At 38.5% G+C, this 16,783-nt stretch overlaps 1 protein-coding gene across 1 annotated transcript in view; it reads right to left on the reverse strand.

Moving 5' to 3' along the window:
- Positions 1-16,783, reverse strand: part of SHC4 (SHC adaptor protein 4) — a 141,335-nt gene that overhangs the window by 34,172 nt on the left and 90,380 nt on the right. Inside the window, exons 5-7 of the mRNA XM_025389582.1 lie at positions 14,951-15,004; positions 10,657-10,708; positions 47-170 (exon numbers count right to left, since the gene is read on the reverse strand). Coding sequence (XP_025245367.1) covers positions 47-170; positions 10,657-10,708; positions 14,951-15,004 — 230 coding nt within the window. The remainder of the gene's footprint in view (positions 1-46; positions 171-10,656; positions 10,709-14,950; positions 15,005-16,783) is intronic.

The raw sequence follows: 16,783 nt of genomic DNA on the forward strand, positions 1-16,783 counted from the left end.
ATATATATATATATATAGTCAAATTATTATAAAACTCTTGGCTGACCTTTCACAAGACGTATCTAAAGAAGGATTTTTCAAGTACTGTTTAAACCGGAGTTCAAAAGCCTGCCCTATGGTATTTATGACGTCTTGGGCCATTCCACTGTGGCATTCCAATATGTGACAGGCTGCAAGAGGACATACAAAAAACAATATTATAATAAATTTTTAGAAAGAGAAGATTACATAAAATCAAAATACTTCAAAACCATTAACTGATAATTGAATAAAAAGGAGCAGGACTACAAGTTCTCTGCAGCCATGAAACAGTATAAAGAATACTTCACATTTCACATGAATCAAAGAGAAGAAACATTCACATTTTACATCAAAATATATCCAACACTTACAAATTGGGGGCTCAAGGCAGGGATTTGGGGGCCACATTTTCACAAAAGTACACTGATTTGACTAATAATGTGACTAATGTTTAACTGCTAGCTCTTGAATTCAATGTAAATGATGCTTAGGGCAGTAATCTACACAGAGGGCGAAGTTTGAGGTTTCATCTTTGTCCTCTTTGCATGGTATGTTTTGGAAGATTGAAAAAATATGACTTTCCAAATCGCTTCCAAAAGTGGGGAATGAGCTGTTGGTAAAGATAGGGGCTTTGGAATACCAACCTCCTCCCCTGCTGTCACCCCTTTTCCCTGTCATTGCTACTACAAAGCACTGAAAAATCCCCGTCTTTGAAATTCCACTAAAGAACTATCTTCAATAAGCATCAAAATCAGCATTGGGTGAAGGTGTCATTACCAGAAGATAAAAGAGTTTATATTAGATACTTTTTCTGAAACACAGTCACCGGGAACGTGCTAGTTTTCACACAAAAATAAACAAGTTGGGGCGCTGGCAGGCCTCCGACTATCATAAATGGGTAAGCAAATCTGCTGCTGCCACTGAAAAGAGGAGCTTGTGGTTAGGTACTGTAAATTAAACTCTCTACCATATGTAACATCATTCCTGCCTTGGTGAGAATATGGCCTTGCAATATGAAGATATAATGATTGAAGTTTCCTAACGATGACCTAGAAAGAGTTCTAAGGATGGTTCAAAGACAGAGGCAACATGTCTCACGATGAAGTTTTACAAAGGAACACTGGGATAACCCGAAGAATTGAGAGATGAGGAAAAGTCCAATAACAGTTTAATATACACAAGAGTGTTGTAAAAATTGTCAGCTATTCGCTGAGAATAGGAAAGCAGGGGAGAGGCAATGGGCTTAAAGGAGTGCATGGAGAATCAAATACCAGGGAAAGTATCTTGGGTCTCAGCATTTTGAAAACAAACCTGGAACACATTACTAAAAGGGATATCTGAGGAGAGGAGAGACAGCTGTCTTTACAGACTGATTTAACTATGCTAACTTGGAAGCATGATTTTATGCTTTGCATTGTCTTGGAAAAAATTCATATTTATTTGAAGTAAAAGGCAATTCATTCACATCTAATAGAATTTGTAGAGTTGATAACAGTAAGTTATAACAGAACCTGTAACAGTGTTTCTTAGCCTTATGTTAATAATCATCTCAAGGAATCTCAGATATTCTCATTCCAAAACTAATTTGACTTCTACTTAAAAATTTTGTCTGAACACTTTGGAAAGGTAGGGGTGTGTGTGTGTGTGTGTGTGTGTGTGTGTGTGATGGTGGTGTGGTGGTATTACTAAATCAAACAAGGCTAAGGTGTCAAATCTTCATTCTTATAAAGTTGCCCCTTTAAAGTACAAATTGGATCCTGAAATAGACTTAGGAGCTAATTCCAGTTTTGAAACCCAGTTAAGAATATCTATAAATTTGTATCTTTCCCACCAAAGGAAAATATTTGGTCTATCTTTAGACTGCCATTTTATATTGTTCCTATATTTTTCTCCACAGTAGCTTTACATAGTGACCAACAGATAGAAAGTGCTCTAAATATAGTTGTTGAATGAATAAATACTGATTTCTCTGAATCATATGAGTAGTTCCACTGTATGAAATTGTCTTTGAGTTATTTGAAGTGAGAACTGCAGTGGGTCCCTGCAGTGGGACATGTTCTTATAGCCACTAGGTGATATAAATTATTTCTTTGGTCATTTGTGGAAATAGTGTCCTTTTTGCTAGTCAGGCCTCATATCCCGAGACCTAAAAAGTACCCTTGGAGATAGATGTATCCTCCAGTTGAGCCAAAAGAAGCTGTGTTACATTATAAGAAAAGGTAATTCACTAGTCCCAGATACTTGGGAGGCTTAAAGGAGAGAGGAGAGAGGTTCACTTGAGCCCAGGGGTTACAGGCTCTAGTGTACTGTGGATCACACCTGTAAACAGCCACTGCACCCCAGTCTAGGCAACATTGCAAGACCCTGTCTCTAAAAAAGAAAGAAAGGAAGAAAGAAAGAGAGAGAGCTTCCATAATATCAAATATGGCTTAAATGATAAAATATCTCCTAACACTAATATGCTAGCAACCTAACCAAATAAATACTTTTTTTTAAAAAAAAAAAAAGGAAAGGTAATCCTTTTGTTTTTAATCTCATAAATTCTCAGTCCAATCAAAAATGAAGTCAAGGCCAGGTGTGGTGGCTCACGACTATAATCCCAGCACTTTGGGAGGCTGAGGCAGGTGGATCACTTGAGGTCAGGAGTTCAAGACCAGCCTGGCCAACATGGTGAAACCCCACCTCTACTAAAAATACAAAAAACAAAAAACAAAACGGCTGGGCATGGTGGCAGGTGCCTGTAATCCCAGTTAGTTGGGAGGCTGAGACAGGAAAATCGCTTGAACCTGGGAGGCAGAGGTTGCAGTGAGCCGAGATGGCGCCATTGCACTCCAGTCTGGGCGACAAGAGTGAAACTCCATCTCAAAATAATAATAATAATAATAATAATAATAATAATAAAATAAAGTCAAAATAAAAAGTCATATCAAAATGGAAACAACAATTTTTGCAATTTTATTTTTTCTTAGGATTGAGGAGATGTTGAGAGATAAAGATGAGGAAGACAATGAGAGAAGCAGGATACTTAAGTATAAATAAATGAATAAATAAATAAATACAAAAAACTAAACTGTACTTCCAGTGAGGGAGATGAGAGAATAGGATGTTCAAAAGAACTCCATGAAAAGATTCAGACCTGAGTTCAAGTTCCAATTATGCCACTATTTATGTGACCTTGAACAAGTCACTTTATGGCAAGGTTCTTGTCTGCCAAGACAATGCCCTGAGTCATCTTTGAAGTCCCTTTTTGTTTTACAGAAATCCTATTCTTCCTCTGTCACAGAAGCTCAAACTCTCTGAGGAACAGGGTGGCATGTGGGTACACAGAAATGAATGAATCAATCAAACACATCAACCAGCCTCTACCGCTTCTGGCGTACCTCTAGAATCTTTTACTTCTCTCAACTTTTCTGATTCTGATGCTTTAAGGTTTGGGTCCTGTTCATAGGCTGATGCTATCAACATAATTTTCTGCTTTTCTTTGGATTAGCCTATTACTACCATATTACGTTATTTGTTATAGAGACAGGTGTCTCACTATGTTGCTCAGACTGGACTTGAACTCCTGGGCTCAAGTGATCCTCCTGCTTCAGCCTCCCAAGTAGCTGGGACTACAGGCATGCCCCACCACACCCAGCTCGAGAAGACTGGACAAAAATAAAGGAACAAACAGTGGTGTCTGTCTGTCTCCAGGCAAGAAGCAACAGCAGACAAACAGACTGACCCCATGCTGATGTTCTGCCCAGTCTCACCACCTCCAGGGAGCACACGTACTTTCACGGTTCCATTGTTGCCACTCATAGATATGCTATGTTGCTCTATGGAAATGGTTTTTTTTTAGGTTGGTCATGGGACAGGATAGAGGTGGGCTTTGAATCACATATAAATATGCCCATTTCCCAGGATTAGAACCAATTCCAAAAGCTTGGCCAAGAATTGCCCAATTTTCAGCTAAAAGGAAACAAGAAAGACATATATATATATATGTCTATAAATAAAAAGAGCCAAGTTACAAAAAAGAGGGTGCCTTTTCAGTGATGTGGCAACTTTGTTACCAAGGCCTGAGCTTGGCTTTCCATGTCGGGAACCAGATGAAAGTCTGGTTTTTTTCATCCCACCTGTAGCAGGATGGGCTCACACTTCCAGCCCTGGGTATCAAGTACTACAGTAAGATTCAAAAGAACCTGAGATATATATTAGTCTGTCTTTTTTATTTAGAATTAGGTAGTCGAATTAGGTAGTCATAAACAAGAGGATTAGGTAGTCACAAACAAGAGGTTTACAACTATTCTTAAAGGATAACAGACCCTTCTTTACTAGTTTTTTATATATATATATTTGTGTGTGTGTGTGTGTGTGTGTGTGTGTGTGTGTGTGTGTGTGTGTGTCTTTGAGACGGAGTCTCGCATTGTTGCCCAAGCTGGAGTGCAGTGGCGCGATCTCGCCTCACTGCAAGCTCCGCCTCCCGGGTTCCCGCCATTCTCCTGCCTCAGCCTCCCGAGTAGCTGGGACTACAGGCGCCCGCCACCTCGCCCGGCTAATATTTTGTATTTTTAGTAGAGACGGGGTTTCATCGTGTTAGCCAGGATGGTCTCGATCTCCTAACCTCGTGATCCACCCGCCTCGGCCTCTCAAAGTACTGGGATTACAGGCGTGAGCCACCGCGCCTAGCTATATTTGTTTTTAATAAACAGTTTTTTGGTTTTGTTTCTGTCTTTTCCTTTTTATGCTTAGAAAACTAGAAATTCAAAAGTTCAGCTTTTCAGGTCAACCACTAGATGGTGCTATGGGATCAAAGCAGGGAATCCTCCATACTTTAGAAGAAACAACCTCAAAGAGGCAAGCCAGTATTCAGTTGATAGCGAATTAATACCACCAGGACAGTCGTACGCATACTTTATAACTATAAACAGAAATAAAAATAAGTGGATTAATTTAAGTTGGTTTTACTGGTTTTGGGTTTTTTTTTTTTTAAAAAACTTTCTTCAGAGACCCAGAAGCATGGCCTTCCTATATCCAGGTAGTCCAGGCAGTCCAGTCCCCTTCACAGACTACATTCAGAGAAAATATTAAAACATTCCTGGACTGCCACACATTTGGAGTAAGACAATGTGGATTTCCTCATTTACAGCAATTACAGAAGCAGAGTGTATTAATCACTAAGTAAACTCAAAACATTCTTACTGGAACTTACCTTTTCTACAGAAAAGGCCTTTGATAAAACGAAGAGTTCACTAAAAGGTCCTAGCCAAGATGGCAAAAGTGGAAACTGCCCTGATTTAAATGCACTAATGCTAAAAGCGAATCAAGCAAACGGAAGAGTGGGAAGCGTCAGGATTGTCAGCATGAAGCCCAGTCTCCTCTGCTCATCTCCACTTAATGTCAACCATACTCTCCTCATACCTGCAATCTGGCTCCTGCCTTTATAGGTCCACAGAAATTGAGCTTTCCAGAGTGACCAGTGGCCTGTTAATTGCTGGGTGGAATAGCATCTTCCCACCCTCATGCCCCTTAACTCCTTTCCAGTGTGTGACCATCTGAGATGTCTCCTTCAGAAGAAACGCTCTTCCCCTTTGTTAGGTAATACTCATTTCTTGATTTCCTCCCCTCCCCTGAATACTCCTTAGGCAAGTCGCTGTCTCCTGTGACTTTTCCCACTCCCTGACATCCTTAGCCCTCTTCTTTCTGGGTTCTGCTAAGAAGTTGTAGTTTTTTTCTGAACCTGCTGGCCTGGCCTGCCTCCCTCCCCTCCCTGCCAGCCCCAGTCCCAGCCCCAACCCTAGCCCTGGACCTACTCTCTGGGCTTCTCTTGTCTGCCATTTTATCCTGGATGAACCACACTTGCTAGTTAATTTTATAACATCATCTTTCTGATTTCACTATTTTAAAACATTTATTCAAGGGTTTAGGATTTTTTTCTTTTTATAAATGTAATAAATATTCACTGTAAGAGTTTTAGAAAACAAAAAGGCACCAAGAAGAAATAAAAATTACAGAAAATTTCACTATCCAGTGGTTATCTCAATAACCACTAGGAACATTTTGGAATATGTCTTTCTCATCTTTTTATAATGTGTATCTACCCAGAAAAGTCACCTGGGATTATACTACACACAATCTTCATAATATGTTTTTTGCATTAACAGCATTGTGAATATTTTTCCTATATAATTACTTATTTTTCTACTACTAGCTTTAATTGCTGCATCATAGTACATTCTATGAATTCATTTAATTTGCTACTCATGAATACTAAATTAATTTTGTCTTATGATATAAATAATATACAAAAATGATCTCTATTGCTTAATCTTTGTACATATCCTAATTATTTCCTCAGAAGTAAAACTACTGGTTCAAAGGCATTTACATTTTTAAGACTTTTGATGCAAATCATCAAATTGCTCTTTAAAATGTTTGAATTTAAACTCTTTATCAGCAGTGTTCAAGAATAACTACTACTCTAAACCACATCTTATCTTTTTTCAATGTTTGAAATTTGGAGATGAAATATGGTGTCTAATTATAACTTGTGTGTCTTTGATTGCTAGTGAGGCTAAACTTTTTTATTTTTCAAATGTTTCTTGGTGCCTTGTCATGTTCTTTTGTGTGCTCAGGACATGGAATCTGTCCATCTACTTATTGGCCGGGTAAACTTAGGAAAACTGCCTTATTTTTCTCACCTCCAGTGTTTTCTCCTATAAAAAAAAAAAGGAATGATATGTTTACATACCCCCTAGGGCTGCTGTGAGGATAAAATGAGATAATGCAGACGGAGTACTGAAAATGCCTGGCACATAGTGAGCATGAAATAAATGGTAGCCATTTTTCTTTGCCTAATTTTTTACTAGATTATTTGTTTGTTTTTTCTATTTATAAGAATCCCTGTTTCTTTAGTGGCAACACCACTCCATATCACACAGAATAGTAATAATAGCTACCATTTATTGCTTAGGTGCTATAAGCCAGGTATTGAGACATTTGCATTGCATACAATATCTCATTAAATCCTCGGGAACATCTGATTCCTATTTCTTCATCAATCTAAATATCTAAATAGTCATCAAGTACTATTAGTTCACAAATTTGATCCAAACTGTTCCTTCCTCCTCCAGTGCCATTTAGAACATTACACGCTGCCCGGGACTAATGAGATGTCCTCTAAACTGAACTCTGTAATTCCAGATGGCTTTGCTGCTTTCCAATACCATTTTTGTTTCGTTTCGTTTTTGAGACGGAGTCTCGAAGTCTCGCTCTCTGTCGCCCAGGCTGGAGTGCAGTGGCCGGATCTCAGCTCATTGCAAGCTCCGCCTCTTGGGTTCCCACCATTCTCCTGCCTCAGCCTCCTGAGTAGCTGGGACTACAAGCGCCTGCCACCTCGCCTGGCTAATTTTTTGGGTTTTTTTTTTTTTTTTTTTTTTTAGTAGAGACGGGATTTCACCGTATTAGCCAGGATGGTCTCAATCTCCTGACCTCGTGATCCGCCTGCCTCGGCCTCCCAAAGTGCTGGGATTACAGGCGTGAGCCACCGTGCCTGGCCTCCAATACCACTTTTAAAGACACAACTGCCAGAAAAATGACCATTTAGTAATTTCAGAATAGCAGAACCCATAATAATTTTTTTAAAGCTCAAAATATTTGATGGCTCCAGTGACCTCCTGGCCAGTATTCAAAGCCCCCCACAATCTGTCTCTGGTCTAACTTTTCAGCTGTGGGACCCCTACTTCCACTCTTTCCTTTCTCTGCAACCCTGCCTTTACACACACATTCACACACCCTGCAAACACTTGGCTGTAAGCTCTCATTATACTACTCTTTCACCTGTGTCTTTTTTCACTTAACTCCACAAATCCCAAGCATCTGCTATGTTTCAGGCACTGTTCTCTAGGCATCTCTCTTTCTCTATGCAAATCTTATGGGTTATGTTTCTCCCTCCTACTAAATGATATACCATGGTGGGATTTTCCTTCTATAATCATTAATAATTATTTGTGTATTCAAAAGCTGTGTCATCACCTCTTTGCAGGTACTGTTAGTTCAAGGGCTCATGTTGGGGGAAAAGATTTAGTACTACAGGAGTGTGTGCAAGCAGGAGGTATGTTGAGAACACAGTGTCTTCTCACAGAGATTTTTATAGCCAAGCTGTATGAGAGAGGACGAGGAGACCAGAAAAGGAGGAATAAGTGATAGAGACATATTAACTTTTAAAACCAAGAAAGCTACCCTGTTTCTAAGTTATCTTCTTGGACACACCCATTTTCCTACAGGAAAGAAAGATGTAATGAGGGAGGAAAGAAGACTATGCTTTCCACATGTTATGTAGATGTTATTATTCCCACTTAAAAGATAAGGAAATCCAGGTTTGAGGTTGTGAAACAATCTGCCTAACGTCATACAGTGAGATGATGAAATAATGATGATTCCAACCCAGGCTTTTTGTCTCCAGCATCAATCTTATTTCCTATACACAGGCTGATGGCTAAAGAAAGAAAAAACTGAAACCTTGATTTGGACCGCTTCTATCCTTCACCTCCCAGCCAGGACCTCGCTCAACAGTTCTCACGAATGCCTTCTCAAAATCCCCATGCCAGGATCCCCAGGGGTCCTCTTCAAGCAGCTCGCTCTGACAAATGACTCAGGCACCAGAACAGGAGCTTTCAAAGTGAATATGCTGCATCATAATTTTCTCTGCCTCTCTTGTTTCACTTAAGCAAAGGGAGAGCTTTGCAAGCATGTGGATCCTTCTTGGCCATTACCCTTAGCAACAACATTAATCTTTGAACACTTCACCATCATTTACTTAAGAGCAATGACATGCCCAGAGATATTCCATGACTGATGGCAAAGTTACTAAACATCTAGATTTCCCGATGCATTTTTTTCTTCCTTTCACCCTGTCATTTCCATGTTAAGACAAAAAGTGTTGTTGTTCAGAGGCCTTCCCAGAAATAGCAAGCAGTTATTATTTAGGGAAGTTCAGGCAAGGATTAGAAGAAGTTGCCCTTTTCTGGCATCCTTTGTTGCGCCCTGCTCCTACAACCCCACTGTCCCATTCACTAGTTCCTGTCTCTCCTGCTCACTCTTTGACCATGATTCATTCTTCTTACTTAGTTTAGAGTGGGTCAGTTTTAGTAGAGTATTTTATAGTGTTTATCCTCCGCCGTTCCTTCTTTTTCATCTTTTTGCTGCCACATTCTTTTGGCAAACATTTGCTGAGGATCTACTGCGTGCCAGGCTCTGTGCCAGCAGCTGGGCTTCATAATTTCATTTCTGACAATCACAATAGCTTCCAAATGGATATCCCTGCCTTAAGTTTCTCCCCGAATCCATCTACTACATCCTGCTGCCAAACCAATCTGTCTAAACTCTACTTTGTAAACAGTACTCTCCACCCATCTGTCCATGGGATTAAGTCCCTACTTATTAGCTCTCTTGTATCTGTCCTACAGATGCCTTTTAGACTTTTACATTGTGAGGTCCAGGGTGTTCTATTTATTTACTCCCCGGCATGCCATGTGCATTTCCACCTCGGTGTCTCATAGCTCTCTAAATTTTCAAGTCCTACTCCATGTCCACTTAATAAATGTTTGGGGGCAAACTCCATCCCTGGGACAGCAGAGGATGTGGCCTAACTAATACGTTCTAGTTAAGGAGGAGAACCAACTTAACACTTCTACCTAAGAGGAGTCTGAATGTCCCAGCCTTAGGGATGAGAAGCAATACTAACCATGTGACCTTGCTAAATCCTGAAACAAGAATTCCCATCAAATCACTCTTCCATTCACTCAGTCATTCGATAAAATAGTTTTTGAGTATCACCTATATGCTAGGCATCGTGATGAGTGCTAGGGAACAACAGCGAGTAAGAGAAACAGGTTCCTGCCCTGATAAAGATTTTAGCCTAGGAAAAAGGACACATTAAACATACAAACAAGTGCAATATGTGAGTAAATAAAATATTAGGTTGGTGCAAAAGTAATCGCAGTTTTTGCCATTAAAAGTAATGGCAAACTGTGATTGCTTTTGCACTAACCTATAATGGAAATGTGGAGTGTTAATGAAAAGAGAAATAAGTATTGTGATGCAGCAAGGTAGGATATGCTACTGGAGACAGGAGGTGCTATCAAAGAAGGTCTCTGAAGAAGAGGCATTGAAGCAGAAATCCAAATGGTGAAGTCAAGCATTCAAAGAGATACTACAGGCTCTTGAACAGCAAGTATACAGACTCACACACACAAACACACACACACACACACACACACACCCAAAGCCAATGCAGGTCAATAACCTCACTCCTCACCGGCTTTGGTCTTATGTGTAATTCTTTTGTTCAGTGGGGATGTGACAGCCAGCCCCATCTATCATAACCATAATAGCTTCTCTTTTGAGTACACAAACAGCTAAGCCTTTGGTTTGCGGATCTTTAAAATGATTTAAATTTCATCTATATAGTTTTTCTACTTTGCTGTGCTAACAGGGTGATTTATTTCCAACTCAAATTTGCATAATATTTCTAAAATCCAACATAGCACCCTGGTGATACTCATCACTCTGTACATTGAAAATAATTGTTGGTTACTTTTTAGAGTTGGTATATACCAGCTCTTTAAAAAATCTGTAAGTTGCTTTCCATACCTCGTTGATTAACTGGATCTTTAGCTACGTAGGCAACATAGTCTGTAGTATCCTATAAAAAAGGGAAAATGACTGTATTTAAAATGGATGAACTGCACTGTTGAAAGAAACATATATTTCGGACATGATACTGAGGCAAGGACTTAAATACAAATGTTTTTATTTAAAGAGACAAGAAAAGCATTGTAAAAGGGAACATAAACAAATATACACTACATAGTTTAACAATTATGGAGTCCATGTTCTCTGTCCATTGGGGAAAGAATCAGAAAATTAAAAACTTAGAGGCAGACTGTCATTAAGAATAAAATAGAAAGCAGATAGGGAATATGTTAGGACATATTCTTTAAAAATGGCTAGGGACTATGATGCTATCCTAGATTGAAAGTTGAAGTATCAGGGATTATGCAATCACAAAGGTGACATAAACTAAGATAGGGCATCATGATTTCCTGTTGTCCGAACATATACCACATATATCAGAAAGTAAGTTGACTAAAGAGACATGTTGGATTTTGTGGTTGTTAGCTTGCTTGTATGCAGTGCAAGTTAACTTAAGGGACGATAAAGTGAAAATACAATGAATTTATTTGATCAATATACAGAAAAAGAAAAATCATTTTTTAAAAAAAGAGAACCCCTGAAAAACTTAAGAAGTTCAAAAAGAGATGCACTGCTGACTTTGTAAAAACAAACAAACAAAATGCCACTTGGTAATCCCAGTTTTTATTGAAAACAATAAGCTGATGAATGATAAGGTTTTAATAATTAAAGATGCTTTTTGTTATCTAAGTTCTCGGGAAAAAAATACACACAATGCCATTTGCAGATCAGAAGTATGACTCTCTAGAGGGAAGATGCAATCAACTGGCAGGAAATAAAAGCCCATGTTTGTAATACCCTCAAGGACAATCACTTAATAACCCACAATGAATCACACAGGAAGCGGATCTCAGGGTCAGCATAACTCGTCTTGGGCAATTAAAAAAATAATAATAACACATACCTAAGTAAATTTCTCTTATGCAAAAAGAAAAAAGGTTTTAAATATCCGCTAAATAAATAACGCCATATCTATGGGCTTTGTTTTACGTGAATTTAGAAGGAAAAGCACAATTGCTGGGGACTTTGCCACTCTTATTCAAGTGACGAGGTGGTCTGATGCCAGTCATGCTGTCTGGTAGGTCCAATTATGGGAAAGAGGCTGTGAGACCTCTCCAGACCTCAGTTTCCTCATCTTCAAAACAGCCTCCAACGCTGGTATAGTTCTAAAATTCTATAGCTGTAAACATTTGGGAGAATTTACAGAATGCTAAAAGTAAAGCACAAATAGCAGGGGAAAATATGTTTAAACGTATTTAATTTTTGACACATTCACAATGCATTTTTTAAGTGGAGAAAGTATATATAGCCATAGAGACATTACCAACAAATGTTTTCAGGGCTGACGGATAGAAAACAAGTTAACTGTTTTTGCAAAGAGAGTAAAAATGAGGGCGAGCAAAGGCCAAGAGATGAGAAGACTATTCATTATTTTTGAAATTTTGGAGGAAATCTTGGAGAAAGATTACTATGTTGGACCACAGGGACTTTGAAGTCAGCTTCCTACCCTTGTATGTAGTTCGCCCTAAAGCTGTAAACTATCTCAGTTAGTATCCTAAAACAAATATGGGCATGTGTTAGCAATAGTGGTAGTAGTTACTTCTTGTGACAGTGTGCCAGGCACTGTGCTAACACTAACCACGCATCATTTCACTTAATTCCCACAACACTGTCAGGCAATAGGGATTATCCTCCATTTACACATGAGGACTCTGGAGTTTAGGGAATTTAAATAAGTCAAGTCTACTTGACTCCAAAGCCTGGCAGTACATCACACTGCCTCCCCGACCTGATGGTAAAACTTCATAGAGATGATTTCTAATGCCAGTGCTTAGGGTGGCTCCAGACTTCTATTTTACTAGACAGGTGCTTTAACCAACTAAGCCATGGCACTGCCGCCAGATTTCTATTTTAAATTTGAATCAACAGGCTTTCTCACCAGCTTCAGAGAGCACAGAGGTGCTCTCAATGCAGCAGGTACAAACCTTCCCCATAGTTGCCACAAATTATTTACTGTTTGTTTTTGATAGGAACGGTGCTTTGGTCAATTTAAAGAACTAAAGGCACGTGAAGAGAGTATGAAAAGATTTAAGATTCTGGAGAACAATAATAGAAATCATTCAGGGCATGCCTTGAGTAAATGAGTGTTTGCACACCAATCTAACATGATGACAACCCTGGAGAAATTTAGGGCAAACACCAATAATTATTTTTCATACTACACGTATAAACACTACTTTAAATCTCTTAAGAAAAGTATTTGAATTCCTTCATGGATGACTGAGCTAGGAAGACGAGAAAGTGCTGGTATTTTTCAGCCCGGATTCAGTTGACCCTCTCTGCCAGCCATCATCCTTGGTGTTGCTAATGAGGCCAGATTACAAGGCTGGATGGAAAAGAGTCCAGATAAGCTCTTGGGTTCAAATAGCAGCTGCTAAGCACCTGACACCTTGTATGTCCCTTATTTGCTAATGGGAATTCACAATTAGGCATCTGTGGAATTTCTTGGGGAAAAGGTAGAACTCTTAACATTTGGTTTACTTTTAAAAATGGCAGCATCATAGAACTAATATATAATAGTTATTTGAAAATAACTACACCCCAGGCTAAAAGATGAGGAAGTAGTAATGCCTAAAGGGGAAACTGAATAACCATTAATTAGAAAACAAGAGTTTGAAATCCTATGAAGGCTGCTTTTCTTCCATGTGCTTCGTGAGCCAAGATCATGCCACTGCACTGCAGCCTGAGAGACAAGAGTGAGATTACGTCTCAAAAAAAAAAAAAAAAAAGCATGTCTTGGTTTGACATGCTTAAATACTTTGGGTCATTGGTAGCCAATGTGAAGACAAGTAATTATTGAAGTGTTTTTAAGAATTGGCTAATTTAAATAGCATGTAGCTACATATTTTATACACAGGTAAGTTACACCAACACCCAAGTGGAAGAACCTGCTTAAATACTTTAGATGCCAGTAAATGAAGCAATGATTACAGAGTAACTTCAGAACTTTACTTCCTTTTACGATATACAATTATTTCTCCCCCATTGAATATTTAGCAAAAAGTTTAAAACAAATTAAAACTACCATGATATCAGCTGCCAGATTTAGTTTTTAGCATCCTCATATTTTCTTGGGTTTCTAGGTTATCATCCTATCATTGATGACTCTGCATTTTATTCCTCGATTAGAAGTGAAAAGTAAATGTGGTGGATAGAAAACAATCAATTGCTAAACTGAATTTTATTGGTTCGTTCCTGAAGGATATAATTTTTTTAAAAGAAATGCTTTGCAGAAAAGAAGGTAATACATTCTAAGAACAAGGTCTGTGTATGTTCCCCTGTTTTCTTGACATTACTGATGTTTAACCATTATGAAAGTCATACTCTGTCCTCTTCTAACCTTTCATCAAAACATATGGAAGGTTAGAAGAGGAAAGAGTACAATAAAAAGACCGATAATGTCACAGAGTGGCAAAAGTATTCTTCTACTCCCTCAGTTTAAACAGATTTGCTTCTTGCTCAGTTGCAGGCTCCCTAGCTTCAAAGCCCTTCTCCTTTTGCTCTGGTCCAGAAATGGTGCAGTAGGGAGTCAAGGAATGACACTCCATTCTGCAAAGTAGGCTTGGAGAAATCCTGTACAATTTCCAGGAAATGAGTACCACATGACCTCTTCTTAGTAGAGAAGAACTACAAGTTCTCTCTCCCCAGCTCAGCATTTCCTCCATGAGCTCCTGCAAACCTGGTTGCTCATTCCAGATTAGACTTAATTGACTTGGTTGATATACCAAGTCCAGTTGATTAGTAAAGTGTGCCAGAAACTCTGTGTTGAGAAGAAATTCTAAGGCAGGATTGAGCAACACATGTGTGACATACTTGCTTTTCATGACCTAGACATTATCAACAAGAAGCTTATTAGATGATAACTCCATGGCTAATAACATAATGGAGCACTACTAGTTTCATCTACTAATCCAAACATTTTAAAATTTAATGATAGGAAATATTTTGCCCAAGGCAAATTTTTTATTACCTGCTACATGTAGCTATTCACAGACTGTAATAGTATGTTAGGAAAAGACATGTAGTGGCTAATATGGTTTATGTAAAAGTTTTTTTTTTTTTTATCATCCAGCCCCAAACGTCAAGAAGTTATTTTAACTCATAAAAAGAACTTTTGTGAATCCATACTTACAGGATCTCCTCCAGAGGCAAACGAAATAGACTGCATATGATGATTTGCAATAATCTGAAAAACATAAACATGTATGCTAATATGAAGTAATCATTATTTCTAGTTATATACAATGTAACAGTAATAGACATACATTTGTTTGTTTTGTTTTTACCTGATCAGCATCCCTTTGGAAACCACCCCACCTACGCTCTATAATAATCTCATTTAAACCATGAGATTCTGGTGATTTTGTGATGCCCATCTCACTGCCCTTGCCTACCCAGGTGGAACATTATCTAGGGCTAGCCAATCAGAAAATACCATCTCTCTGGATACAGCAGAGCCAATCAATGTCTTTTGAGAAGAACTGAAATGAATAATAGGAGAGAAAGCATCTCTCTCTGCCATTAAAAACTATGTAAGCCCAAAGCTTCTGGGGGCCATATTACGCTGCCATGTGAGAAAAGTCTGCTGGAATATGAAGTTTTTCTTCTGATGAAAATCAGAACTGAGAACTAAAAATAGGAAAAAAGTCTGCTGGTAACATTTGTTCCATCACTTTAACCAATATATTTCACCTGTCCCTTTATATTTTTGTTTATTTTTGCAAAAGTTAGTTTGAATTTGATTTCAGTCATTCACTACTAAATGTATCCTGAGTAAGGCACTAACATTAAGACTTCTAATATGAATAAGAATCGCCAAGTAAACTGCATTAATCAGCTAAGAAGACTGTCCTTTATTTGAGAGTCTAGGATTGCTTGTTTGGAAACCACAGTATAATGACCATTTGCAGAGCCATATTTGTCATGCTATTTTGAAGGTTCATTAAAACACCAACTATGCACCTATTGACTAATCCTGTTTTCAGAATTGTGTGACAGAATCTACCAAAGCTGATTATATGAGATGACCAAGCAATTCTATTCCTAGATGTATATCCAACACGATTGTGTAAATATGTGCAACAAAAAATATTCTCAAAGAAGATAATAACTGCCCTGTTCATAAAGCCCTAAACTGGAAACAATCCCAATGATGACTATTGTAATATTCAAATGGTGGCATACTATATAGCAACAACATGTTTGTTGAGCAAAAGAAGCCTAATACAAAGAATATATACTGCATGGCTTAATTTATATGAAGTTCAAAACTAGGCAAAATTATGGTATTTGAAATCAGAATAGTGGTTATTTCTGGAGCACAGGAAGAAAGGGCAAACGGTTTTCTGGGATGCTGGAGTTTCTTGATCAGAGTATTGGTTATAAAACTGTTCATTTTGTGATAATTATTATGGACTTATTATCTGTGTACTTGTCTACATTTATATTTCAGTAAAAACAAAGTCAATATACAAAGATCAATGTCATTCCCATATATCAACAATAGTTGGCCGGGCGCGGTGGCTCACGCCTGTAATCCCAGCACTTTGGGAGGCCGAGGCGGGCAGATCACGAGGTCAGGAGATCGAGACCATCCTGGCTAACATGGTGAAACCCTGTCTCTACTAAAAATACAAAAAATTAGCCGGGCATGGTGGTGGGCACCTGTAGTCCCAGCTACTTGGGAGGCTGAAGCAGGAGAATGGTGTGAACCTGGGAGGTGGAGCTTGCAGTGAGCCGAGATCGTACCACAGCACTCCAGCCTAGGCAACAGAGTGAGATTGTCTCAAAAAACAAACAAACAAACAAAAGCCAATTAGACACTGTATTTGGGGGAGAAAGGTACACTTTGTAAGAGTACTTTAGTATAAAACCAATCAGAATCATGTAATGCTTTTTGGAAAACTTCATTGAAGAGTATAAATAAGACCTGAACAAATAGAAAGATATACATCACTTTCACGGA

Source organism: Theropithecus gelada, chromosome 7a (genome assembly GCF_003255815.1).
Source record: "Theropithecus gelada isolate Dixy chromosome 7a, Tgel_1.0, whole genome shotgun sequence".
Classification (NCBI taxonomy): domain Eukaryota; kingdom Metazoa; phylum Chordata; class Mammalia; order Primates; family Cercopithecidae; genus Theropithecus; species Theropithecus gelada.